Consider the following 27,729-nt stretch of genomic DNA (forward strand, 5'->3'; position numbering starts at 1 on the left):
TCATTCTAACATGATATATTATATAAAAATTCTTATGGAGCCTATTTAGAGAGAAAACCCCAAAAGTAACCACTTGTCATTTTCTAATTGGTTCTACATGAGTTTTTGTATAATATGTCATGCTAAAATGAACTTATTTATATATATAAAAAAACCATAAAAATTATTCTATGTACATATGTGAAGAGGTGAAAAAAAATGCTTAATTAAAGATATGATGCAAAGTTGTGCCCCTTTATTCTCGTCACTATACAGTAATCAAGTGCAGAAGAGAATATAAAGCAGCATGTGTAGTAAGGAGGCCAAAGGGGGAGTGGGGGAGAGATTTTGAACTGATCGGGTTAAATACTGTGTCTCCTGCGTTGGAGCTATAATATAAAAGCAACATTTGGATCTGTCAAACGGTAATTGCCAAAGGAGGGTTGGGGCATGCAGTTCCGAATTTCTAATCAATTAATGTAGAACTCATAGCAATATTTGTGCATTTCATATGAATCGATCTCCTCTCCTACATGCGGACTTGTGCGATCAAAGTGCCTATTGAACTCGCCTCCTCTTTAGCAACCTCCACAAATCGATCCTGTTATATATGAAACCCGAGTCATCAAAATACACACACACACATATTACGAATGTCTGGACGTTATTATTGTGCATACACCATGTATTTTTTATTATTTCTCCCTACTTTCCTTTATGTTTACAATGACATCTGTACGGTAATAACATCCAAACATCCACAGTAATATGAGAAAATTGGAATGTTATAGTATATACATGCGTAGCTATCATCCGCCCAACTGTTCTCTTGCTAGACTCTTGAAGCTCGCCAGCAAGCAGAAGCTCATCCAATATATAGTAAGCCTGCAAATATACCAACCTCCATTAAAGTTGGAAAATACATAAGCCAATGAAAGGGGATATAAAGAAGGATAAAAGGAATACCTTATGAAAGTTAAAAATCAAGTCTAGCTCACAAACCTATTTAACAAGAAGAATTAAGCATGGCATAGTTAAATCAATTGAATTCATCCCAAGATCACTAATAATAAAAAAATCTTTTATTTGTTGCAAGAGCAAAGTTAATAAAGCTCACGCTGCCGAAATAGCGATCCAGTATCTCAACATAATGGTGAATTATTTCAAGGGTCTCCAGTTCGTTATCGTTCTGGTCAACACACATGCAGAAATAGAGGCTGGCATATCTGAGCATGATAATCCGCAGGAAAAAAACAAAACAATTATGAATCTTCAAGAACAATATTACAATGTGCAGCTTTGATTTGTAAATTAATTAAGGACTAATTAAATGTGTGAGTAGCTGGGAAAAACCGTAATCTTGTACCTTTTATACACAACTTTAAACCCCCTCCACTCCACAAAGTTGCACAACTTGGGGCCCCGATTGAGTATTATGCCACTCAGTTCCCGCATTACCTTTTTCTCACAGAGTTTGCATGTTTGCATAAGCAATGCATTATATATAAGCAACAACATTTCCACACCAAGATAAATACAAAATCTATGCCAACACCGTCACACAACATGTAGGATTGACGATACAATGACCTGTTTAAGAATCTTATAGCCAATTTTACCACCTACAAGTGCTTTTAACATTTTGTTTTTCCGGCCGCGTCGTGGTTTAAGTTCTAAAACCAACGTCTAGGCGACCGCCGTGGTTTAGACAATCATTTCCCATCCAAGTCTACGTCATTTCCCATCCAGAAGTATTTCTAGTTAGCTGAAAACGCCGAGATAAGAATTGCCCACTTGCAAACTAAGAAAAAGTGTATCTAATTTCATAAGGAGACATCGTTGGAAGTAAAGTGACTGGTACCTTAGATCGTTCCTTCTGGGAATAGGGTGAAAACCATTTGGTCAGCCTCACTTTTCCTTGTCGACTAACAAGAATGACAAAATGAATCTGGAACAATTCAAAAAGCGGATCGAAGCTGTTAAACTACTTATCCATATGGATTAAAGCAAATGCTTTTGAGAAAATAATAATATTATAGACGGATTAATTGGTTAAAGAAATCATGCGTAGCGTAGCAATGAAAATGTTTGAGATCCAGTAAACAGAAATGAACAGACGAAATTACCATTGCTAATGAAGAAGCAAGCGTACTCTTCCTTTTGATGCTCTTGTTTTGTGTAAATAATCTTAATTAGCAAGTTTAATTATATATATATATATTATTTATTATACATGAGATGTTATGTTAGACTAGACACACTCAGGGTCAGGGTAAACGTAACTGACGGACGGGGGCCGTTGTGCTACAAATTTGGATTCAAAGAGTCGGCCGATTCAACGGAGTGCACAGAGAAGAATGCTGCAACCATATATTGGATATTAGTATTACACAGGCTGGCTAACTCCAACATTTATAATCGTATAACTTTTTTGCTTTTTGGAAAATTCTAGGGATACCGCATTTATAATAGAGGTGAGGCACCGCATTTATAATAGAGGTGAGACACATTGTATTGATAGGTTTCACCTTTATTAGAGAGTTTGGTTTACAAGGTTGTCTAATAATGTCGTCTCCATAGCATCACCCTTTTTTTTTCTTTTTTAATACAAACGATATTGAGGACAGAGAATCAAACCTAGGACCTCGGGTAAATAAGTAAATGCTTTTAACTACTTGAGCTACAAGCCCTTTGCTTTAACTTTATCAACACTTTTATAAGTTTACTTTGTAAGAATCATTGTCCATAGACGAGTCTGAAAAACTATTTTCAACCATGATTCACCAGCGAATGCCAGTCAACAGCAGCAACCACAACCCTCTCCTCTCCAGTCCACAACAATCTCTGGAAGGATGGAGAGGTTCTTTCGGTCCTTGGAAATAGTTGGTTATTGGTTTTTGCTGCATGATTCTGCCCAAAATCCAAAAGGATATCCAAAACCACAAGGCATTCTTAGAAAACTTTATTTAGAACAACGTGATTCAATTTAAGTGGATGGTGAAGAATATTCTGTACTTAATTTCCTCAATCCAACTCTGTACAGATTAACATTTGCCCTTTATTTGTGGCTCCTATCAGAAACAAACACTTCCTTGCTCCTCTCTAACCACACTGAAGAATTAGAAAGTTAATTTTACGTTGGCTAATTCCTCATGGATTACATACCGAAAGGTTGAACTTTGAGGTAGCCATTGTATGTACTTGTCAAGCTTTCCTGCCACGCAGCTTCTGATAGCGTTCTTTTGAATGTCTGAGAGACAATCATTTATTTCCTCCAAGAGCCCTAGCATACCCAGTGACATGTCTTTTGCAAAGTAGTAAAGAATTTTTGGGAGGAAAAGCTTTGTCTCCTTGTACATATAGACATTAGCTTGAATGAATTCTTTTTTAGCAAGTTTCAGGTCCTGAAATATGCTCTTCGCTCTGTACGCTCGAACCTGCATCCAGTAAAGCGGCACAACTTCAGACAAAGCTAGAAACAGATGCATAGAAAAGGCCACAACTATTTCTAGGCATAGATTTAAATACAAATGTCACTGAAAAATAGTTTCAACATGAGAAAACTGATACCGCCGGGTCAGAGTACGCCCCTGAACATAGAGCAAAATGGACTAGTGGCTCAGGGTATTCTAACGCGTATGCATGTCTAATGCTCCCGGTCTTCAACTTCCTTCCTGAATGGAACAACGTTTGTAGCCACTGCATTTACATAGTATGAAGAAATGCATTATAAAGTGAAACTGTTCCCAGCATGGCCGATGAAATTGTGAAATGCTGGATAGGCATCCAATTAGCTTTAAATGATGGTTACTCGACATATAATAATTGAAAGCTCCTTGAGGATAATGGCATGCTATTCAGTTATCCATAAGGATAACAAAAAGCACCTCCAAAATGAGGATGCTCAAACACTCAGTAAGGATATTAATAGGCAGGTAATTTTAGAGTTTCTTGGCCCTTTGTTCACAATGGTGTTGCAGACTAATTCTAGCTCAGAGGCCTAATTTTTTCAAGAGCATAGAATCACCAAAACTTGTTCAATACTACTCAACTAGCAGTCATAAAATCTCAAGATTGGCTTACAGGATGTGTTGAGATTCATAAAGCACGCAGACCATATGAGGTAAGTAGGGTTTCAGAAAACAGTGCATACCCGTGCCGAGTGGTGTGCTCGAATTCCTAATATGGAGCTCTGTATGACATACGCATTTATGCAATGTCCACCTATATTGTATGCTGCCTGAAAATGGGATTTAAAGGACACAAGTGTGTTTACTGGTGAGTCCCATATATCATTTTAATCACAGTATACTATAGGATGGGACTTTTACCTTTAAAATTGAAGTACTTTTCACACGGCTGTGAGTTCCATATGCCAGGTATGCCTGCAAAGAAATGTCATAAGCCTCACCAGACGTGCATTTACACCTATGAAGAATATATTCGTACAGTTTTTATCATTATGTAATATTCTTTGAATAGTTAAGCAAATACCATGACTTTCTTGACATTTCACATAAACCTATCTCTTAGAAAAGTAATTATTGTGTTACTAGAATATCCCCTTTTTTGATAACCATATGCCTATAGAACAAGTCAACTTCAGAGTAAAAGTTTTCAATATGAAGTTATGAACTAAAGTTTTATTGTACAGAGAAAGATATAATGGAAAGAAAAAAAAAAGGTTTATAGTTTGAACATCTGGAGCCATACATGCATCACCAAGGCATTGTGAATGTTAATCCAGAACACAAGCTTCTCCTCACGCTTCATCTTTAGGACATCAACCTTCTCTAGACTTCTCACCAATGACCTATAGAGCATTGAAGCATGTCACATTTGAAGAATCACAAATATAAAGAAGTTATGAAATCACAACCACAAATTATATTTTTCCCCTTTTCTTTTTTCTTATTTTCTAATGATCAAACCAACAAAAAATTTTGAGGTTATACCAACCTAGATTTATCATAAGGAAAAAAAAAAAAAATTCATATTGAGGTACATGTGCGCAACCTGAAATTTTGCAGCATCATAGCAGCATAATTGAAGCTGTCATCGTCTAAACATATCTTCAAAACTTCTATCATTGTGGCATAGGGTCCACTGTTTTCTTTCAACCCTTGATGATGCATTGTAGCATCCTCATTGCAATGTGGACTCCAACTATCACAAGGATTCTTAGAAGAAAATATACTTGAGGAGGACAAGGAGGAAGCAGGCGACGCTGACAGGCATGTGTGGGTTTGGGGATTGGCAAGTTTGCAGTATATAGAAGAGATGCATCTTACAATATCTTCAGAAAGTCTATCCGGAGTATTAAGGGTACTATCATTGTGAGTCTCACCAAGATGATCAGCTAGGCTGCGATGACGAGAATTAATTTTCCGGTCCTGCAAATGCATAAATTTTAATTATAAACAAATTATAGCTAGGGAGAAAATAAATAGGCACAATAAAGTAAACTCCCCTTTAGCCCCTCAAAAAAGTAATTTTAAATGTGTATGAACAAATTAATATCTAAATCTAATCTAGATTAGCAGGCAATTTACCCAGATAGATGAGGCTTTTATGCTAGTGGCACTATTCCGATTATCTGAGCTGACCCGGCGATGTGCAGGGGAAGTTTGATCATGATGGACCACTCCACCTCTGTGCACTTGCAGCTCCAATTTGGAGTGTCCTGTCTTAAATTGTAAATGGCTTTCTGGGGTACTCGGCAAGGCACATCCTTGAAAAGCTGTTCTATATAGTGAAAGCAGATGACGTTCTAAATGCATAATTTCAAGCTCAAGCGTGGCTATCTCCTCCTTCAGCTCCATGGAAGACTGTTTCAGAGCCGAAACGCCCAAATACAAATCAAAACAAACAAACTAATGCCGAATGTAAAAATTAAAGCACAATAACAACATTTGTTAGAATATGAATGCATTATATTTGAAACAAAAGGAAAACTAAAAGGTGTCAGGAATGACTTGGGAATGGTAGTTGGAGTAAAAAATCACTGCAGAGAGAAAGTAAATTGCTCTGCTGAAATTCACTACAGCCAACAGAGACGTGTACAAAAAAAAAAATACAAACAAACAAACAAACCAACCTTTGGTGTTGAAGCAAAAGAGTTGATGATAGTACAACCCTGTGCCTCCTCGGAGTCACAACAAAGGGAATCCTTGTTAGGTAAAGTCCTATCCAACTGTACAATCTGTGTCAAAAGATATAAAGAATGTCTCAGTATTGCTCTAGAGGCCAAGATCAACCATGAATGCCTACTCTTTCTTTTCCCCGTTTATTTTTGGTTATGGTCATTCTTTAGTGATATAGCCTATTTTCAAGCCCTTCATATCCTAAACATGGTGTGCTGAATCAATTGAATTCAATAAATAATATAAAGCATGAAATCTTGGACTCGTGTCGCAATTTACTATTTTCTCCAGTTTGGGAGCTTTTATCTTGTACGTAAGTGCTCTAGCTAGTGCTTTAACTAGAATCCATGAAATGAACCTATGTCTTAAAATCCAAATTTCTCAAACCAAACTAAATTGAGAAGGAGGGGAACTGAGTTGGAACCCCTTCTCCCAAATTGAAGCAAACTTATGATTAAACAATGTTAATAGAAAGAATCACAAGCATCAGATGAATCACCTAAACTGCAAGGGAAATAGCGCTACTTACAGGGTTGAAGTAGGAGAAAAGTGTAGGTGACATGTTAACTAGAACCCCATTGTCAGGTCCGCTGCAATTTCACCAAACCAAACCAACATTAATTAATTAATTCCAGAACAGAAAAGACTCAATCAAACCTTTAAAATCCTGCAATTTTGTTTTACCTTAAATGGGAGCCCAATGGAGGAGGAGGAGGACAAGTGGAAGAGGAAGAGCTGCAATTCACAGCCAGCATCTTCTGTCTCCGTCTGTTACAGAGTATGAAAAGAAACAAGTCTTTCTGATTAAGAATCTGAGAGAGGGAGAGAGAGACTAGTTAGCATAAAAAAGGCAACAAATTTAGAAGAAAGAGAGGGCAAAATTGGAGAATGAGATTACAAATTGGACAATGAATTGGAAAGTGGAGCAGCATTAGTCAATTAATAAAATTACCTGGTCTCCTGGTGAAGTGGTGCTGGACACTTGAAACCCAAGTAAGAAAGGACCTGTATTTCCAGAAATATATATAATTAAACTTGAGCTCTTGCGTATATCATCATCATTTCTTTTTCTTTGTATCTTATAGAAAAAAAAAATGAAAATGAAGAAGACGAAGATGAAGAAGAAACGAACAAGTAGTCAACAAGCCCACATTGCACGAGATTGAGTAGCCTAAAAATAAACAAGTAGACAACAAAACCTTCCACTCCACGGACTAAATAAAAAATAAAAAATTAGATGATCCACCACACCAGAAGATATGGCGGGGAGTGGGATCTATGAGCATAAGGGAAGGGGAGGGAAGGGAAGGGAAGAGCATTAAATTAGTAAAGAATGAATGAGATTGTGGGACCGGCCGGGACGACAACCCACGGAGACGGGTTGAACAGGGCAACACAAAACAACAATAATGATGAACATTGAATATCATCATGATTCCTTTTCTTGGTGACATACGAATAATAATAATAACGAATCATGAGCAGCAACGATTATTTATTTATTTATTTACTATCTCTTTAGAGATATGATTATATAACTAATTATTATTTATAAATAAATATAAAAGAAAAAGAATTACCGACACACTGGAGAAAGATATCGCTTGTTTTGCTCCAGTCAATCCCCACATGTCATGTTCACACGAGTTTTTCAAGACACAAAGACACAGTTATAATTGCTAATTAGGTGGCGGAAGAGGAGAGTGCTGGTAAAACAAAAACAGTTATGATTAGGACACTGGCGCTGAAGAGGAGTAGGTGTTCTGGTTCTGCCAACTCCACCGTCCCCCTTCCCCCGCCAGACCACCAGAGCCCCAGAGCCCCAGAGCCCCAGAGCCCCAGACCAGTTGCTTCTGCTCTTGCATTGCATCATCACATCACATACCAAACAAACTAAACAATATTGATTCCAGTGAACCACCTGCTTATGCTATCCTAACAAATTAAACATTAGTATATGATAATTAACAACTCAACTGCTTATAATATAATCATAATCTCATCTACCAGTACCACCCAAAGTTAAATCACACTATTATTATTATTATTATAGTCTAATATAAATATTAACGGCCTACCTTTAAAAATTCTAATAATGATGTCATTGCATTGGACCGTCTTTTCTAATAATAATAAAGCTAGCTACCTAGCAACAAAGTCCATCTAGTGTCTTCTTTGGTAAGCAAAGTACACGAAGCATTACAGCTGTTTCTCATTTCAACATTAAATGCACGTGGACCTTTTTGATAGCATCAATTCTTTCGCGCAGTTAAGGCAAAATTGTACAGGAAGTTCAATCTGCGAATCAAATGGAGCTTTAGATTAAGACATCTCTTTTCAATTATGGCACCTCAATACAATTTATGTCAACAATTACTTCCATAAAATCTAAGTACATGAATTGCGCGACAACCTTTTCATTAGTTCACCGGTAAAATTCAGTTCATTAGACTTGACCTAATTTAAACTACTCATTATTTCGAACAATTTATTGCTAAAGAGTAATCGTTGACTGGCATTTTGATGGAAGGATCCAGAAAGCCATGGACGGGAATGAAGCTGAAGAATTTGTGTTTGCTTTTGTTTTTCTTGGAGAATAACTGTGTAGAGGTGTTCACAAATTTACACACAAAGGCATGGAAGTGTTCACCTCAAAAAACGTTGTAGTGCCTTCACCCCAAAAAAAGCGTTGTAGTGCATTTTAGCACCAAGGTATTTGTTCAATTGGGCCCCAAAATGGGCTCCAAAGTAGGCTGTAGCTCATGGAGATTTTCTAAGGGAAAAAAAATATATTATACCTATATAGCCCAGTATTAACTTAAAAATGCATAAAGTTATACAATTTCATACATTGTAGGTCATCTCAAGTTATGAATCATAGGCCAAATGTAGTCTTAAAACATGTAAAACTCATTTCAATGGGCTAAAAAAAATTTAGCCAAATTTGGAGGGCCACATTTAGCCTTTTAGCTCTCCTCCCATGCCACTTGTAGCTAGCTACAGCCCATGCCAATTTTTTTGTGAGCCCAGCGCATGTGCTGTCCAAGAAGAGAATCACACATGGCATGAGCACGGAACATCTCGTGCAATTACATATCCAAAGGCTGAGTGTGCTGATGTTAGCTTAGACTTTTTCATTTTAACTTTTTAAATGTATTTAAATTCTTGTTTTATTTAATTATAAAATTACCTCAAAGTTTCTTCAACTATTTCCACACTCATTTCATTCCACATTTCTTACAAATTCTATCACATTCTCTACTTATTCACAACTTTCCACACTTCTTTCTTTTTGTGTCAAATATTTCCACACTCATTTCATTCAAACATTTCCTACAAATTTATTCTCTTATCAACGTAGACGTGTCATATCTAGAATATTGTCTCTAAATAGTAGTTTAATTAAATTAAACAATACATAGTTGTGGAATGTATGAGTATTGTACCATAGTTTTTCTTAAAATAATAAAATATTGAGGCCCTAAAATATAGCAATGCATGGGTTGAGATGGAAAAATTTAGTCCTACACTTTTCTTTAAAAAATTAATATTTTGGATGGCTAAAATTATAGCCCTGGCCATCCTATGACTAAAGATGGCCTTAAAGGTCTTCCACCATGAATTTTTCAATAGGCGGGCTAGTTACAAATTCATAATTTTGGCCTTAGAGGTCTTCCACCTACAAGTGGGCATTCAAACCAGAAAACCAAGCTGAATTGGGCCCAAAAAAATTGGAAAAACCCAACTTTACCAAAAACCGAACCAAACTAGTTTGGTCCAGTTCCAATTCATGTTCTTGTAGTGAAAAAGCCAGACCGGTTGTGTATTATTTTATTATTTTTACAAAATTATTTAAATTCAATGCCACATTTTTAATCTCATCCGAGCCCAACTTCTAAACATCTCTCTTTTCTAGGCCCAATGTCTATCTTTGTATGAAATTGGATAATTTGTTAATTTTCAAGTCCAAAAAATAAATTTTAGTTGGAATTTGTATAAAAATAAGTAATTATTCGGTTCAAAATTGAAAATCGGTTCAAACCGGACCGACTGGTTTTAAAAAATTTTATAAAACCAAACCAAATTTTAAATATTATCGGTTTAAATTCCGGTTTGTGGTGAAAACCGAACCAAACTGGACTGCGCCTTCTCCTACTTCCACCATGAATTATTCAGTTTATGCCAATAAACCAATGGACTCAAACTGTAAAGGTCATATTTTCATTTTGACAATATGTATTATTTGGTTGCATTTAATATGTATTTGTTATATGCTAAAGCTTATAGAAATTAGTCAATGAAGCTATATGAACTAGTGTGGTTTATATGATTTGTTACTTTTATTTCCCAAAAAACAACTACAGACACTTTAAGTGCAACCAAAAAAAAAAAGAGAAGGATCTTTATATCTTAAGCTAATAATTTTAGTTAGCCCACCCATTGAAAAATTCATGGTTCCGCCCTTACTTAAGAAATCTTAACTTCATAACAACTTAACAAGTCATTGTGCTCTAAGTGGGGAACTAGCATGAATTTATTTTTTTCTATATCTGTTTTAATAAAGACTTCAATATTCAACTTATGTGATTGAGAATTCAAACAAACAATCAAACTAATATCAAAGAGATCATATTGAAATGGTAACTTCTGTTATTTATAAAACTGTGTTCGAATGGACATTACTTACTAGGAAAAGCTAAATCATTCCGATCAGACTGAAATACAACAAAAGGAAAGGAAATCAAACAGAGTGGTCCTGAGTACAGAGAACTGAAATGAGAAATTAATCCAATAAAGAAATCACAGTTGGGACTGATCATCAATTGTAAATCATACCAACAAAGAAGGAATGCAGAGCAAAGAAACAAGGTATTCTTAAGAGTTATCTACTGGAAAGCTCATATATATATTTATGAGACCTTAGTGGATTTTTTTTTTCTCCATTTTTAGGCTTTGGCTTTGATATAAATTGATATATGAGATTGACACTCCAATGAAATTTTTTCTTGTTTCGATTATTTGTTTAGTTACAATATGAGATGCAATTTGTCTTCATTTTATTTCTCTTTTGGTTGCTGAGAGATGGTAGGAAAAATTTTGAACTTAATGAGTTGTTTGTTTAATTTTTGTTGGATCAGATATCAGTCTTTTCTTTGCAATTAAAGCTGGTTAATCTTTGAGTGCTTCGATCTCTAAGCAGATGGTGAAAACTGCTTTAGTATGGCTTATCTTTGTGCAGAAGCCCACTCACTCCATTAACGGTTGGAGCCAGTATGGGACCAATTTGGTTCCATATAATATCCTATCCTAAAAATCACTGTTCAATTTGTTTATTTATTGTGAAATTACATTTTTGCCTTTAGGTGTAGGGGCACTTTACTCACTTTTTGTTCGGGAAGGATTTTGGGAAATTGAGTGGCACCATTGCATAGAGTTTGACGACAGGCAGCATGTTCAATTCGAAGTTAAGACCAAGGAGTTGTGGTCTGCGGAAGTATAGTGGCACAATTGTAATTTTTTCAAAGTCAGATTTCTAAATACCCATCTCTCTCTCTCTCTCTCTCTCTCTCTCCTTTGTTTCTCTCCCACCGCAACATTGTCCTTTCCGACAACGGTTGAGACGCCTTCCGACCACGCCAGGCCACGGGACAAGTAGGAAAAGAACCGGGAGAAGCATGCAACAATGCCTAGGCTGACGCCTAGCCATCTCAAGCCATCACGCCTCTGTGACAAGCTTGGAAAGTTCCGAGAGTTTCGAGCTTTCAGTTGCCTTTTCCGGCGATTTCGGCTACCAATTTCATCGATCTAGGTATGAATCTTCATCCCCTCCACGTACTCTGACGGTCTATCCTCGTATCTTGGATATATTTTGAGGTTTTACAGATCATTCATTATACCCATTTTAGCCCATGATTTCAACTTCGATTTGGCTGGTTTTGACTAATTTTTGGCCGTAGTCTAAGAACAAAAGTTAATCATCTAGTTAGTATGAATCTGTTGGCATAGGTATTGGCCGGTGGTTTGGAGACGGAAAATCTCTCAAGACACCCACTGTTGTCGGCGGCGCATGGCGGCGCGTGGGCCACTATGTAGCAATCCATTGTGTTCTAAATAGTTCCTCTTGTCGTCCTAAGTATGACAATATGCTCATATTTGGATTTGTTATCGTTTTACAGTCGAACAAATATTGCACCTATTATGCGATATCCAATCTTTATAGGTTTGGATATTGCACCTTTAGAATCGTGTAGGAACTCATTGATTGAGAATCGGAGTCCCGGATACTCAGAGTCATTGATTCTAAATTTAGGTGAAACGATCGTCGTCCGATCGTGCGATTGTCTTAGATCCGACAGCTCAATTGAGATCAAACTTTCAGGACTTGTTCAGTAAATTTTGTTGGACCTATAGGAACTTTCAGATCGAGAATTAGAGGTCGTGGGCCCCGTGGGCCTAATTGACCTAGATGGTGGGCCTCGTAGGTCCAATCGGGACCAATTGGTTGGGAGGTGCTTGGGACTTGATTGTTTGATTTGAAGTTGGTATTTTTGCTCTGAGAGTTTTATTAAATATTTGTGAATTATTTTTCTATCGCTTTTACCTTCCAAGCATGATACATGTGTGTTTATTTTTATATATATGTTAAATGGATTAATAATTGGATTGTGTTGCGTTCGGAAATATTGATGTCTACAAACATCCTCGTTGCCTTATGAAATATTGATGTTTACGGACATCTTGGTTGCCTTTGGAAATATTGTTGCCTTTAGAAATATTGATGTGTTCGGACATACAGTTGCCCTCGGAATGTCTTTGGACATATGGTTGCCTTCAGATTATCTTCAGATATATGGTTGCCTTCGATTTTGTCTACGCCCGTATTACATTACCCCACGAGTATCTGGGACTCTTGAACCATGTGGTGTGAGGATTTGCGTTCTCAGGTTGAGTACATCTCCCCCTGGGTCCTGTGAGGATTTGCCTTTTCATGTGGAGTATATCTCCTTGAGTTCTGCAAAGAATCCGTCTCTTGTTGACCATGTGTCCTCTGAGTTCTGCGAGGAATATGTCTCAGGCCGACTTTGTGTCCCCTGAGTTTTGCAATGATTGTGTCTCGGGTCGACCTTGTGTGCCCTGAATTCTACGAGGATGTATCACACACGTGGCCACATGTGTGTAATTGGAATTGGTATATTATTGGAATTGATGGATTATGTTTAAGGTACATCTATGTGGAGATTAGTGTAGTACCAACATGTGATACAATTAACAAGATATTATTCACCACCCTCCTCGTATTATTTGCACAGGGTTGCCCAGGATCCCTAGCCAACTGCCCAACTTGTCTACACAGGTGGGTAGCTAGTTTCCCCTTCCCTTGTTACCTTTGGATTTAATGGTGTTCCCATACACCCCTTAGTGGGTGATTACATGATATATGTACTTTGCGGATGATTGCATGTATGGATTTCAGGTAAAAGGTTTGGTTATGCAAGTATTTGGATGTACAATGATAAACTAATTGAACAGTTAGGTACATGATTTAATAGCATGATATTCATTATATAGTTTGTGGACATTAAGATAAAGAATGATTCTAGAATTTCATCGTTGGTTCCATTTTGAATATTTTTGTATTATCTTAATTGTGATTCGGAGTAAAAAATAATTATGTGTGGCTTGATCCCTCAGTAAGGGTACGTAGGCAACCTAGGTGCAGCCGCAAGTTTATGTTTTGCTTGTTATGTTCAGTTTTGTAAAGTTGAATAATGTACTGAACGCTTGAGAATAATTGATTTTTAAGTCTTTAATAGTGTAGATAATGAAATTAGTATTTAACGAATAAAAAATATAAAATTCATGATAATTATGAAAAGAATACAAGTTTTATAAAAGGCCTCCTCTAATGTGAAATCCTAGCTCCGCAGCCATTCCATACTTACAGGAAAGAAAAAAGAAGGAAAATTGAGCACGATTCTTTGAAGCTATGATTCATCAGCAAGTGAACGTACTGTACGTACCGTACACAAGAAGGGGGGGTCCAATGTGGTGTGAACATGCAGACACGTTCCCATTTTTGAAATTGGTGATATCATTTTCGGGATTTATGAAGTTGGAGAAAAGAGACGCAATTTAGGAATGTGTTCCCTTCTGTAGACTTCAGAGGCAGAGCAAGGACGCAGGAAATTTCTGCCAAATATCTTGATTTTTCTTTGCTTCTACACGCTTCACCTCTCAAAACCCAAAACCGGGATACTGCCTTTCCTTCCCAAACAGTTATTAGATTACAGAGAGCAAACTCAGAATGAGAATAACGGGCATTCAATTAAAAACTGAAGAAAGCCAAGACCGAAAATATCCGCCTAGTATTTGTATGTGCATGTGTCCTCTTCTGGATTACAAATTTAAAATACAAGAAACAAAGAAAACAGAAAATGACAGGAGTAGCATAATATAAATAAAATGTAATTCTGTAAACTTGTATGATTGTATTTGTACACAACAACATGACATAAAAACACGTCGTCAACCGGAATATAATTGTTTGTTGGGGTTGCAACTCAGAGATTCAGAGGACTGAGCCTTCGTCTATGGTCGTCAATCTGAGTCTGAAGGATCGAACGGCCATCTTGGCCCTTTTGGATGTGTATCTCTGCAATTTCCTAACCGACTTAGATCTCGAAATCTGCTGCTTCTGGCTCATCTGCCCTTTGTAGGCCGAGGCTCCGATGGTAATTTCATTGAAGTCATCTCCGTCCACGTCGGAGTTTGCATAATTAATCAGAACGGGAGAAACGCGGGCCTTCTTGTAATTACGGCGAGGATGAAGGTCCTTTTTCTTCTCCTTGCTCTTGTAACTAGAAGAAGAGGAAGAGGCATTTTGGAAGGCGAGGCTGGCTCTCACAGCCAAGGCCGCCATATCGGTGGCGCTGAGGCGGTGTTCGAGCTTCGATCTCGGGAGTATGAAGTAGATCTGATCAGCCTCAAGTTCATCTTCCGAATCCAAAACCGGGATGTAGTTGTCGTAATACAAACGGTCTGAATTGCATATAAACGACGACGAAGATGAGGACGAAGACGAAGAGGATGCCGTTTGGCCAGCCTCGAGGACTTGGGAGACAATCACGGGAACTGGGTATTCGCGGAGACTTCCATTGATGGAGATAACTTTGGCGGTGGGCGAACTGAGCAGAAGCTCTTCATTATGACTACTCCTGATCGCTGACGACAAGCATCCACCCATTATTTTCCAGACTGATTGTTTGTTGGTAATATTACTCTGAGAAGCAATCAAGCAGATAGCTAGGGCTGATGAGCGAGGAGATGAAGAAGGTTTTGTTTGTTTGAGAGAGAGGAGAGAGAGGGGTTTGAAATTTGAAGGGAGAGAGGGGTGTGTGGGTTATATTAATAAGGGAAAGGGAAGGGAAAGTAACAGAAAAAGGAAAGGAAATTGTATGGGCAGTGCTGAAAGGGAATGGGAATGCGTAAGCGAGGTCGTCAGGAGACTCGATAGCAGGCAATAACGACAACAACTTTTCCAATAGAAAGGGCAGGCTTGACTCTCTTCTCCCCTTGTTCTTATGCTGGCGTCCTCCTAAGCGATGACGTCTAAACGCGTAGTAAAACTTGTGCTGCGCGCTCTATATCCGCTTGCCATGCAAGAAATATATATATATATATATATATATAAAACATATAAAAATAAAACAAATGAAACGCGATAAAAAGAAAAAAGCCCAACAAGTCCAAACCCAACGGCCCCAGGGAACCAAGAGACAACCCGATACACAACAAGGGAACAAATCCCAGCTCAAACTCAGAAAGAGCTAACACCACCTCCTCTCCTACAAACAGAAACTAGTTGACCATTGACCAACAACACTAGTTGACCGAAAAATCTACAAACAGAAGATTAACATCTACACAGGGATTGGACTCAGAACCTTCTTTTTCAACAAAATAAAAGTAAGAGTTAGGTTTGTACAGTTGCCTAAAAGTAACATCCGAGTCACATTATCCTCTAAATTTGTTTTGTGAATTATCTTTTGTTCATACCATCCGATTCACATTAGCCTAAGGTAACGATAACATCCACTGTCACTTTAGTCCATTTCAGTTTTTTTGTTAATTTTAACCCACATTGATGTACCTTTTAGGTGCAAATGGGTCTTCTAGGTGGTATTTGTTGGCTTTGCAAGGCATTTCAACACATGTTTGAGTTTAAATTAGTGTCATATTGGAAAACTAGAGTTCCTTAAATCATTGATTGAAATCAAGGGGATACAATTACATCATTTGTACAATTACCATAAACTTTTCCTTTGTCATTACATGAATGACAACACCAACATCAACCAGACTCCGGATGAAAAGCCCCATCAATATTAAGCTTAAAACTCTCTAAATCAGATGGAGACCAATTTCAGATATGATGCTCATCCCTTCTTACTCATCTCTGATTCGCCTTATAGGTTTGGTACATTTTGTATAAATTATTCACCAATATTACTTCTTGTTTTTAGTCATACGCAAGTAGTAGCATGTAGATATTAGCCAGCATCCCAACACAATTTGAAGAATGACCTATCAATTTAATCCACATAGAAAGGTCATTTTGACTTTCTTTTTGGATCTAATCACAATTTCCTTCTCTTTTCTTTTTTGTTCGTGTGCATATCCAACACAATTTTAAAATGCTATTTTTTTGCCCTTTTCCTTTTTGACAAGTTCAAATTCTTGACAATATCTTTGAAGAAAATTCCTTGATGACTTTTAAAATATCTAAGTATATAACATAATATATATTTGTAAAAAAGTGTAACATATATTGATTCCCACATCTTATTTTTCATTTTCACGTTAGAAAACCTTAATACATGTCGACCATATACACAATGATGGGACATGTGCAAGTTTCCTAGAGTAAAATCTTAGTTGATTAGATTTAGGACCAATATCACAGTAAATCTTAATTATTTGACCATTAACATCTTCTGAATATTAAATTATTTTGAAAACTCTCTCTCTCTCTCTCTCTCTCTCTCTCTCTCTCAGATTCATATTAAGACCATACCATCGATCATTAATATTTTAATTGTATTTTCAACAAAATAATCATCAATGCAATTAAATCATTATTAGTCTATTATATGCGGAATCTCATTAGTCAATAGTCTTATCTTTTTTTGCCCTTTTTCCAAATTGTATGTTATATATTATATGTATAACAGATCTCCATGTCTTGAATCACTGGACATATATGTCCGCGCATTCGGCGGTTCATGTCCCTTGCACTAATCAAATCAGCAATTAGGGCTGTACTGGATTCAAACTAATCTGTCAAAAACAACTTCCAATCCAATTCAACTCAATTTTGACAATATTCCCACATTGAATTGTACTTTAAAAATAAATAAAAAAGAGTTTAGGAACGGACAAGATCAGTTTACTTGTCAAATTAAGGATTAGAAATCGAACTTAGCCCCATTAAGAGAGAGGTAGAAGGCCTATACTGTTGAGTATATTACTAGTATGTATTTGGAGCTGTTTTGTACGTACTTAACACAAGCACCACTGGCAGGGAGGCTCGTGATTCAAACAAGGTTAACTTATAATTGCTTTTGATGAATAAATCTCAATACCCCATCACGTGTTTTCTCCTCATATTATTAGAAAAAGGCCAAAGTCCAAATAGCACTAATGGACTAATGACTAGGCCTATTTGCCCCTCGCAGGCCTATCTCTCTCTCACCGACCCAAAGAAAAAGCGAAGGGAGTCATCACTACACAAATACATAGATATGCAGGTTACCGAAAGGTCACAGAAAGAGGTGGACCGCGGACCTATCCGATGCCACATGCATGTAGACACCATCACGGACTGCCTTCTTACCCCAAAAGAGTTTACCTATAACTTAACATGTTGGATATATCTTCCTCTCAAACAAATCAATATGACGGTAATTTCTCTCATATATAATCGGATAAAGTTCGAGTAATATTATTTTTTAGTGAGCTAGACTCCGTTATCTACTTTAATTTTATTAATGTTCACATGGAGAGCATGAGATGGTATTGTGACTCAAATTTTTGATTTGATGATTTGGATTGGATAGTGCAGATAATGAATGAAAGTTTACATGGTAAAGTAAAGAAAGCCCCATTATCCACAGTTGGACGCACCCAACTAGGCACTAGCTAACACGAGTACTACATGCCAAGTATCATTAATCTACCACTGCCGATATCTCTCTCTCTCTCTCTCTCTGTCTATCTCTCTTTGACTCGGTGGAACAAATGACGAACCATCGAGCATTGGAGTGAGTAACAATCCTTCCTTACAAGTTACACACAACACATTAACACCACACCCATCGTCGGTTCTCGTAAGACTCCCTCGTAAAACAAGAAGAGGATAAAAGTGGGTCCCATTTCGTTCCAGAATTATAGAAAAGAAAGCGACGTGTCTACCCAACAACACTAGTCATGTAACGTGGCAACCATTTGGCACCCACAGTCCTGACTCACTCTCTCTCGTAATAAGTAACGTAACAGGGAAGCCGACAGACAGAGCAGACCAACCTCATCCCAATCCCAATCCCAATCCCAATCTCCTTCTCATTATTTATTATTTATTACATTTTGATTTGAGCTATAGATAGATAGAAAGAGCTTCTAATGTTACTGTTAATAAATTTTTCTTTTTATGCTTTAAATGAATTATTTATATATATATATATTACACTGTAATTTGCGGAAAGAAAGAATATCTCCTTACATCGAAGGGGACAAGCAGTATCATTCATTCATATCTGTTTCTGTTTCTTTTTGTTTTTCCACAACTAAAAATCGAACGAGTACTTAATTAATTGATTAAAATTTATTGATAAGAGATGAAAAGGCCAAGCCCCACCCATCCCATTAATAAACGAATGGATGAGAGAGGATGGAAGACACAACACAACACACCACCACACAACCACCAGCAGCCTTCTTTCACTTCCAGATTCTTCACGGCTCTCATTCATCCACTTGTGTCTGTCTGCTCACTTGTTATATTATTATTCTATATTCATATTCATTTTATGATTTTTTTTATATTCAATCAGGAGATAGAGAGAGAAAGGGATGGAGAGAGAGAGAGACTGGGAGAATCTTCATCTGGACAAGACCCACAAAATTACCAATGCTTGCCCTTGTCTTTGTGTGTGGGGTTTACGTGTCTACCAAGCTTTTCTTTTCTTCTTCCTTTTTTTCTTTTCGCTGATAGCAACCTCCATTTCATAGAGACTCCAAATGTCCAAACTCCATCATTTTCAATTTGTCATCCATTGCAATTATTTATTATTAATTTCAACCATAAAACACAACTGATGAATATTAATTTTCTTTTAAGAATCTTTTTATGGTCTACACAGATCCTCTCCCTCCCTCCCTGCGTCTCTCATCCAACATCCATAAGCCAACTGCGTAGCCCCAAAGCTACCTACCTTGTCCTCACTCATTTACGTGAAGTGTCCAAGTACCATTCCCTCCCTCCCTCCCTATTAGTATTAATTAAACCCTAATTTCAAAATCACTATTTAACTCAGTCAACCCCATCTATCTTGTGTGGAGAACTGAGGAAGAGACGAGGCATCTTAATCAATTAACACATCATTAATTTATGTATTAATTTCTAAACACAACGCTCAGCATCACATCATCTCATCAAACCCATCCCACCAAGACAGCTTCATCTAGCATCTCCGTAGAAGACTGTTACTACAGTCGGCCCCAAATCACCCTCACCATGTTCTTTAACCATTAGACTTTCGCAATTAATGTAATATGAAATTAAATATCTCAACCAACACTTTCTTGCTAGAAAACAAGAAGAGATATTTAGTTGTATATTCATTTTTAACACTAATGACATAGATAAATCCTACACCATTTAATTTCTATAAACAAATTCAAAAATTTACAACTAACCTTGTTGAATTTAATTTTAATTATTAAATTACTTTAATACCCTATTGAGTATTTTTATATTTTTTATATGAGATTTTGAATTTGAATTTGTTTTAAGAAATCGATGATAGTTTTGTAATTTATAAAAAATTCAAAACCTCCTTTTTATGTTGTAAATGAACTTTGAGTGTGTTTCTAAAATCCATTTTACGTAGAGTTCTTTTTATAATTTGAGCCCTTATATAATGAATCTCCCATTCCCAAAAAAAAAAGAGAATGAAATATCTAGCATTGGAAATTTGCCTCATATCAATCAACTAGTGCATGCATGACATAGCCTAAATTGGTAAACTATGCATCTGACACCTCACACTCCCTCCCTCAAATAACTAAATTCTGAAACATTCAAGTAACATAATATTGGAGCCTCCCTCTCCCGACTTTTATCTGTCCGAAAGTATAGCTCCAAATGCATGTGCAACTTCCCACACACAAACAAGCCAGCCACAGAGCATACGGAATAAACCAGAACTTGCAATTTACAAGGCTACCAACATAATCAAACATTCTCTCTTTTAACATGTATATAAGAAACACCATTTATATGCACAAAATATGTTCTCCACATATTTATACGTACATAGAAAACCACTCAAACTTGATCACTGTCATATTTTCTAACAACCAGAAAGAAACCCAAGCTATATGGTCATATTGCTGTACAAAAACCAGAGGGGGAGCTAGCTAGTATATATATCCTAGAGTTTCTGATTCATTCACAAAACAGAATCCCAGACAGAGAGAGTGATGGATTAAGGGACCATCCACGATGCTTTCCGAACATATCATTCCCTAGCTTTCATACATTTACATATGTACTTCTTCATCCTTACTTTGTTCCTTCTATTTGAGCCACTAACATATTAAAAGCTAATTTATGTCGATGATTTACTGTATCAACATATATATATATATATATGTATGTATCTATATGTTTATGTACTTTTAACTTAGTGGGAATGGGAAACTGATCAAAAGGGTGCGCGGTGAGGTATACCCTTACGTCTTCTGGCATTGTTGTGGTTGTAAATGGGAGGTGTGGACGGAGACATATTGGTAGTGCCTTCCTCATCACCAGAACTTGAGCTAGTACCCTCCCCATGAGTCCTGCCCCCGTATTTCATTGCATTGCCATCCATCAGACGGCTGAACATGTGCACCGTCCTTGCTATCTTCTTTGGAGTTGTTGATTCATCCGATTCTGACCCGCCATAGAAACCATCCCTGTAGTGCTTCGCCCTCAGCACTGTAAATGTGAGCTCACCGTCACCGCGCTTTATTCCTTTAAGCTACAATTCACAAACCAAATCAATACAATGTCAGTGAGGTGTGTGTTTATATCATACATTGGAGACAAAAGAAAACAGGGCAGAAAAACAGGGGATTCAAACTAGTCCCCATTCCCATCCCAGATAACAAAAACTTGTAATTTCTAACCCCCCAAATCAGCCAACAAACAAGAAAGCAAATAACGCGAAACTCAAAACAACAAAAAAAGAGTAAAGGCAATTTCTTGAATAAAAACAAATGTCACATTAATTACAGACGATGAATTACCTTGCAACCCAAGGAGCAGAACCTAAAGGAGTCGGGGAGGCTTCTGCAGCAAATCTCACAAGTGTTGGTGACCCCTTTTCCAGGCCTTGGCTGCGGCCTCTCATTCAAAAACACAACCTTTGCGCTGTTGATGACGTATGTCTGCACGTGCGATATATCCAAGAACTTCTGAATCTCATTCACTCTCACCACATCATGGTATGAGGACCGCCTTATCTACAATCAAGAACAAGAACCCACACCACGCAATAAATCATTCGATACATTCTAAACAAAATAAACCAACAAAAAAGATTAGAAATTGGTTTACAATCTGCAGCTAGCTCATGTTAAATTGGTGGAAATCAATCAAAGGAAACCAACCTGAACAACGCGGTGATCCTTGTGATGAATTAAACAGTAAGGGCACATAGCATCTTCCATGCAATCCAAGCAGAACATGTTGCATTCGCTCTTATTGGCCCTCCCGTGAATTTCACATTGCCTGAAGTAGTTTGCAGTCAGCATTGGCTTTAACCACGGCGGGCTCATCGCGTCCAGTTCGTTCCCAAATCTCCCTATTGGTATTGAACTCACCTGATAACATTTACAATCAAACCCAAATACGAATGAATTAATAATCTAACTGAAGCAGAGCAAATTAAGCAATGCCATGCGAGTGTGTAAGTAAAGATAACATGATACATACCATGGCTCTGTCTCTGTTCTGCTCTTCTTCTTCTTGTTGTTGTTGATTATGACGAAGCAGAGGCTCCTGCAGCCTGTCCAGCTTCTACAAAACGAATCAAACCCTTTCCAAGATGGAGATTGAAATCTGAAAACACTGATTCAAGAAAGCCAAAACAAAAACAAAATTGAAATAAATACACATTAATTACAGAAAGACCAAGATACGAATATGTGGAGAAGACGAAGATAATAGCAGACCTTCAACAACTTGAACAAGGAAAGTAGCAAGTAGTGGAATCGGCAGTAAGCAAAAGGGGTGGGAAAGTGGAGGTGTTCAACAACTAGGGTAAAAAGAGGACACTGCTGCTCCAGCACACAAACAAAGACTATATATATATATATATTATATATATATATATATAAATAGGGTATTATTTGTATTGGCCTAATAAAAAAAAGATGGAAAACACTGGAGAATGGGAAACACAGCAGCAGATACTTATGATAATTACTAAGAAATTTATAAGGCGGTCACTCAAAAAAAGCTGCATATCTCCAAATATTTTACTAATTAATTTAAAAAAAAGGCCAAAGGATAAAAAAGGAAAGTTATAACTTAAAAGGAGGAGCAGGACACGAGAAAAGGAAACGTGCCCGCATTTGGTAACAGACGAATTTATCGAGACTACTCGAATGCGGCATTCACATGATATTCCTCTTTTATTAACCGTCCGATCTCAGCGTCTATATGCTCCACCGTTGGATGTGGGCAAACGGGGGCCACTTTTATAATGCACGGATGTTGATTTCAACGCCGCCAAGAGTCCAAGGAAGCTTGTAGCATCGTGCACCGGCCCCGTACAAAGTCCAAACCTTGCTGGTCAAACCAAACCATCAGCCCAAATTAAAGCCTCAAATTTCAATTAGGGCTTCTTATTTTCTTTTTCTTTACATAATTGAATTGAGCGGCTGCACCCAGAGTCATACATACAAACGACCAAATGTGATTGTTGATAGATAATCTTGAATGTTAATTATTTTTGAAATCAATTCAGAAGAATATTCTGGACATAATAGTTAAACAGATATGGTAATCTATAAATTTATTACTCCAAATATTATTTCTTTGTTTATGTGTTTTTTTTTTTAAGTAAGCGATAACTTAGGCAGAGATATTCCAAATGCATGAAGCCAAAAAAATTTAGACATGAAATATGCAAGCTTGAACAAATTATACATGGACCGCAATGCCAATACAACTACAACTTTTAAACTCTCACAAGTAAAAATATAAGTAGAGACTCAACTATAAACAAAACACCCCAACTCACAAAACATTTGATATAATTATTACAACCCAAAAAAATTGCAAAATTAACCGAGATACAGAAAGTAGGATTGCCAACATCGCCACCATGAAAACATAAACACCACCGTTGAAAAACAGGTCGAGACAAAACCCGTGAACAGTTTCATTAGCCTTAAATTGCGCATATTGAGACTTTGAGATTGATATTTGTGATCTTATACAGGTGGTAAAATTGGGAAATGTTCCAATTATATTGGAGAGTTGGTTTGATTTTTGACAGAAGTCATTAATTATTTGGTTTGAAAACAAAGGTCAATGGAGTTTTAGTAAGTGGACCTGACATATGCTTGGTGTCAGATAAACACAGGGTTCATCACGAATTTCAAAGGGAGAATTGGAGGTGTCCTCTCAAATTGTCATTTTGCAAAATATTTGAGACTTGAACAACAAATTACAAATACTTCAATACAATCCTATGTGTAAGAGAAAAAAGTATTAAATTTAGGTATTTAATTCATAAACAATACAGTAGTTAAATTTATCATTATCATTTTCTTTTTTTTAATTCATCTTTTCTTAATTTGGGCTCTTTGAATTTTTTTTGTTATTTTTCCTTATGTGGAGGTGGGCCTCCACTTTGCCACATCATCCACTAAGATTGGTGGGTAAATAGTCCATATGTATGCAATTACTTAAACACCTTTTGCCACGTCATCAATTTTGACAAACTTTTGTATAGAATTGACGGTAGGGGACAACGAAGAACATCAAACTTTGTCAAGGAGGCAAAGTGGGTCACTTCGATAAGGTGAGAGATTAGGCTTACTCTTTACTTTTTCTGTTGAAAAAATTGGAGAGATTCGGAGGTTAAAGGGGGTTAAATAAGCTGAAAATGGTGAAAGGTATGCTTCTTGGGAAAGATCATTGATTGGGGTTGATAACAAGGGCATTGCAATACAAAAAATCAACAAAATGATCAAGAAAGGAAAAAAGTTTATCTATTGCAATCTATAAATAGAAAGAGTAAAAGTTTATTCCACTGTCTACGAAAATAGGATGAAATTGTTGCAGGTTTGTCAATAATAACCAATTGAATCGCATCGTGAACACTTAGGAGTTGACAGTAAAATGAGGAGAATTCACATTTAACCTTAAAATCAACCCTCAAAAAGTTCTTTTGCAAATCTCCAAATACACGTCAATTCAATTAAAGCTTGAGCATCAGTCTCCCTCCTTTGGAAAGAGCAACCCTCAGTGAGGCAGGCAAGTCCACCAGTGGGCTGCCACAAGATCACTTGGCAATTCCTGCAGATCGAGTGAATGTAGTTTGGTGACAAATATGATCAGTTGTTGTGGATTTATGAAGACTAGATGGTATTAAAAACAAAATAAAAAGATTCATATGGGCTTTAGCCCAAATAGCCCACTATGCAGATCCGTGCCTGTAACGTAGATTAGATAGATAAAAGGAGAAAGAAAAAGATGTCCACAGCAGGCATTGAAGAAAATCCTTCTTGTCCAAATTCAATCATCTTGTCCTCCTAATTAAATTATGTTAATTGACGAATCACATGGCACAGTTGGTTGGTCCTCTCCTCTTTGATTACTTGGGATTGGGACTTTATAAAAGCGAAATTGCCCCCATGAAAAGCAGAGAAAAATCCTTACCAAACTCCTTTTTACTTCCATATGCACACCACAAATAATAAATAAACATTTGGTGTTTGTGGTGTGCAAAAAGAAATTCTTTCTATTGACAAACAAATCAACTGCAGACCTGGAATTGTGGCCCCCCTTTTCTTCTTGCTCTTCTTGTTTTAGCATTTAGTTTGTCTGTGACCACTCAAGGGAAGGGTGGGGGCCCACATCCTAACAACCACCAGGAAAAGAGTAGAAAGAGTAGTGAAGTTGGAGCAACCCCTACTCATTTTTGATGGACCCTATGCATCTAAAATCATTACAATGCCACACTCAACTCAACCAAGGCACGCTTCAGCAGTCTCAGTAGTACTTCACCATCAACCGCAGACAGATTTTCATGCATTAGCTAAGATTATATGATCAGTATCTAGGCCTTGTTGTTCAATTTTATGTATGCGTTGTCCTTGGAGTATTAATATTGTTCATGTGGGCAGGCTGAGGCTGAGGCAACTGCTGTTCCTGTACATTGCCAATGGTTTTGAGCTCGAATTGCTTGATGGTGGATGCCAGCTTCTTCATGTTGTCGTCGTAGACGTAAGGGAGCTTATTGAACCATGTGACGTTCTTCTTGGCCGACATTGGCACCAACTCCCTGCAGACCTCACCCTGTACGGTTATAGAATTATGGTAGTGATAGTAGCGGATCTTAGTCTCTGTGTCGTGCAACGTTTTTCCAGTCACATTCTCGGACATGTGTACCCCCGTCGAGAAGGCGTTCTTTGCCTGAATTGCATACTTTCTGTCCCGACGGAGCCCTGTTCTCGAGTCCCTGAATAGCAGCTTCTCGAACCCCCATTGCCTGAATCATAATTCAACTCAATTCAGTTCTACATTGTACATATATCTCAGGAGCTACAAAGCAACATTGCCATAGCATATATAATACATTTGACTAAAAACTATAGCAGACAATTCCCAACTGTCCCTTTGAAACTTGTAATTTAACAATTGGTCAAATTTTATCCATTCTACTTACTTAATAAGTAATGAAATAGGCAGGCAGGCAGGACTAGGAAATTAAAAGAAATTGAAGCAAATGAATTGTGTGATAAAAACAAAAAGATGGAAATACCTGGAATAATCTTGGGTGGGATCGTTGAGGCAGAGCGCACTGGACATTGGATTCTGCTCAATAGTGAATTGGGTATAATCGGAGAAGTCACTGAGAACAGATTCCAGACTGTTGCCATGGGGCAAATATATGTACTCATCCACATCGAAGTAAAAAGTCCAGTTGGCAGCGTATCTGTACCTATGGAGGCAGTCATTTACCACCAAGAACTGGTTGTAGTAATAGCCGTCGAACTCCGCCTGAGCCCTGATGTCCTGCATCGTCACCCTCCCGGCCCTCACCCACGGATCCAGTACTGCCCTTGCCTCATCCGACACCCCACCCGCGTCGTGGAACACGAAATGCGACTTCTCTCCGAAGAACCACGCGTGATATGCCATCCATTCCCTCAGCCTCGCCGCGCTCAGGTCCCCGTACAGAGACGACCCGCAATACAAATACTCGTACTGGTAAGGCGGGCGGTACTTGGACTCGTTGTAAGCCCCCGGAACTTCCTCCAATGCCGTGAACTTCTCCATCTTTCTGGGATTTTCGCCGTAGTAGGCGTTGATGCTGAGCTTGCCGCCCGAATTGTCGTGGTTGGGATTGACGGGGAAGGTGCAATTGACGACGACGACGGTGTAGACGCGGCCGTAGCCCCAATCGGGGAGCATCTTGTAGGCCAAGGCGCGGGTGGAGGAGCCGTTGGAGGAGATCCATTCGCACTTGAACCAGGGGCGCCTGTAGACGTGGATGGGCTTGGAGGCGAGGCCAACCACGGCGAATGTGGTGGGGCCGCCGCGGTAGGCCCCCATTTGGACGAAGAGAGCGGCGGCGTTACCGTATGACTGAAAGACGCGCTTGTTGGGGTCGTTGGGTTTTGGGGTGGAAAGCTTCTGCTCTGTCACTGCTGGGTTAATTGAAGAAGAAGAAACAGCTCGCAGAGATGCATTGGCAGTTAATGCAGTGGAGGAGGAGGAGCGGGTGGTGGTTGAGAGGAGGCTTTGGTAGTAGGGAGGGAGGTTCCAGATGAGCATGACGAAGGTGAGAGCAAGCAATGTGAGCACCAATGGCTTTCTCTCCAAGCAGCTGCCGAATAGTTTAGCGACGGGGCCGACGGGGCCGACGGGGACGGAGGATGGTGGGCCCTCCTTTCTCATTGCTTGGGTTGGCTAATTCTCTGTCGGTGCTGCTGGCTGGTGGTGATGGTGGAGTTTAGGCTTTTGGCAGATGTATCGATTATAATATAACGGTACTACTACTCTCCTATGCTCCTATACTGGTAGCAGCAATAATAGAATTATAGA

General features: G+C 38.0%; 5 protein-coding genes across 8 annotated transcripts; all 5 read right to left on the reverse strand.

The window, feature by feature from the left end:
• Positions 1–176: 176 nt before the first annotated feature.
• On the reverse strand, positions 177–2,761 carry LOC103336596 (AP-1 complex subunit sigma-2-like). The gene is made up of 7 exons (XM_008239655.3): positions 2,106–2,761; positions 1,841–1,927; positions 1,346–1,437; positions 1,097–1,205; positions 946–981; positions 778–864; positions 177–580 (listed from the first exon to the last, which is right to left on the reverse strand). Exons 1-7 carry the CDS (start codon positions 2,106–2,108, stop codon positions 509–511), a joined length of 486 nt encoding a protein of 161 aa, XP_008237877.2. The 5' UTR covers positions 2,109–2,761; the 3' UTR covers positions 177–508.
• Positions 2,762–2,909: 148 nt separating this feature from the next.
• Positions 2,910–7,898, reverse strand: LOC103336597 (Serine/Threonine-kinase, putative (Protein of unknown function, DUF547)). Of its 4 annotated transcripts, none has more exons than XM_089041087.1 (12): positions 7,703–7,898; positions 7,075–7,127; positions 6,807–6,890; positions 6,652–6,712; positions 6,077–6,181; positions 5,532–5,807; positions 4,996–5,372; positions 4,693–4,792; positions 4,311–4,364; positions 4,133–4,219; positions 3,550–3,678; positions 2,910–3,416 (listed from the first exon to the last, which is right to left on the reverse strand). In XM_089041087.1, exons 1-12 carry the CDS (start codon positions 7,751–7,753, stop codon positions 3,099–3,101), a joined length of 1,695 nt encoding a protein of 564 aa, XP_088897213.1. In that variant the 5' UTR covers positions 7,754–7,898; the 3' UTR covers positions 2,910–3,098. The 4 variants fall into 4 exon arrangements, with proteins under 4 accessions (XP_088897213.1, XP_008237878.1, XP_088897214.1 ...); XM_008239656.3 differs by having other exon boundaries at positions 6,807–6,934; positions 7,703–7,797; XM_089041088.1 differs by lacking the exon at positions 7,703–7,898 and adding an exon at positions 7,255–7,622.
• Positions 7,899–14,428: 6,530 nt separating this feature from the next.
• On the reverse strand, positions 14,429–15,516 carry LOC103336598 (uncharacterized). The gene has a single exon (XM_008239657.3). It carries the CDS (start codon positions 15,364–15,366, stop codon positions 14,692–14,694), a length of 675 nt encoding a protein of 224 aa, XP_008237879.2. The 5' UTR covers positions 15,367–15,516; the 3' UTR covers positions 14,429–14,691.
• Positions 15,517–20,631: 5,115 nt separating this feature from the next.
• Positions 20,632–22,822, reverse strand: LOC103336599 (protein RGF1 INDUCIBLE TRANSCRIPTION FACTOR 1). The gene is made up of 5 exons (XM_008239658.3): positions 22,620–22,822; positions 22,381–22,515; positions 22,056–22,268; positions 21,693–21,908; positions 20,632–21,424 (listed from the first exon to the last, which is right to left on the reverse strand). Exons 2-5 carry the CDS (start codon positions 22,381–22,383, stop codon positions 21,107–21,109), a joined length of 750 nt encoding a protein of 249 aa, XP_008237880.1. The 5' UTR covers positions 22,384–22,515; positions 22,620–22,822; the 3' UTR covers positions 20,632–21,106.
• Positions 22,823–25,328: 2,506 nt separating this feature from the next.
• Positions 25,329–27,719, reverse strand: GALS1 (glycosyltransferase family protein (DUF23)). The gene is made up of 2 exons (XM_008239659.2): positions 26,444–27,719; positions 25,329–26,170 (listed from the first exon to the last, which is right to left on the reverse strand). The coding sequence occupies exons 1-2, from the start codon at positions 27,580–27,582 to the stop codon at positions 25,759–25,761; spliced, it is 1,551 nt and encodes a 516-aa protein (XP_008237881.2). The 5' UTR covers positions 27,583–27,719; the 3' UTR covers positions 25,329–25,758.
• Between the last annotated feature and the right edge of the window lie 10 nt (positions 27,720–27,729).

This window comes from Prunus mume, linkage group LG7 (assembly GCF_029339155.1).
Source record: "Prunus mume cultivar Tortuosa linkage group LG7, ASM2933915v1, whole genome shotgun sequence".
In the NCBI taxonomy this organism is placed as follows: Eukaryota; Viridiplantae; Streptophyta; class Magnoliopsida; order Rosales; family Rosaceae; genus Prunus; species Prunus mume.

What these genes read in the sequence shown, in the direction of transcription:
- GALS1 (XM_008239659.2), bottom strand. Translation starts at nt 27,582, where the DNA reads ATGAGAAAGGAGGGCCCACCATCCTCCGTCCCCGTCGGCCCCGTCGGC. An exon ending in CCCACCCAAGATTATTCCAG is followed by an intron (nt 26,171 to 26,443) that starts GTATTTCCATCT and finishes ATTATGATTCAG; the next exon opens with GCAATGGGGGTTCGAGAAGC.
- LOC103336598 (XM_008239657.3), bottom strand. Translation starts at nt 15,366, where the DNA reads ATGGGTGGATGCTTGTCGTCAGCGATCAGGAGTAGTCATAATGAAGAG.
- LOC103336596 (XM_008239655.3), bottom strand. An exon ending in TGATTTTTAACTTTCATAAG is followed by an intron (nt 865 to 945) that starts GTATTCCTTTTA and finishes GTATATTTGCAG; the next exon opens with GCTTACTATATATTGGATGA. An exon ending in GGCGGATGATAGCTACGCAT is followed by an intron (nt 581 to 777) that starts GTATATACTATA and finishes CATATATAACAG; the next exon opens with GATCGATTTGTGGAGGTTGC.
- LOC103336599 (XM_008239658.3), bottom strand. An exon ending in AGGATCACCGCGTTGTTCAG is followed by an intron (nt 21,909 to 22,055) that starts GTTGGTTTCCTT and finishes TCTTGATTGTAG; the next exon opens with ATAAGGCGGTCCTCATACCA. An exon ending in TCTGCTCCTTGGGTTGCAAG is followed by an intron (nt 21,425 to 21,692) that starts GTAATTCATCGT and finishes TGTGAATTGTAG; the next exon opens with CTTAAAGGAATAAAGCGCGG.
- LOC103336597 (XM_089041087.1), bottom strand. Translation starts at nt 7,753, where the DNA reads ATGTGGGGATTGACTGGAGCAAAACAAGCGATATCTTTCTCCAGTGTG. An exon ending in TTTTCTCCTACTTCAACCCT is followed by an intron (nt 6,182 to 6,651) that starts GTAAGTAGCGCT and finishes CTTTTGACACAG; the next exon opens with ATTGTACAGTTGGATAGGAC. An exon ending in GAGCACACCACTCGGCACGG is followed by an intron (nt 3,679 to 4,132) that starts GTATGCACTGTT and finishes ATGTAAATGCAG; the next exon opens with TGGCTACAAACGTTGTTCCA.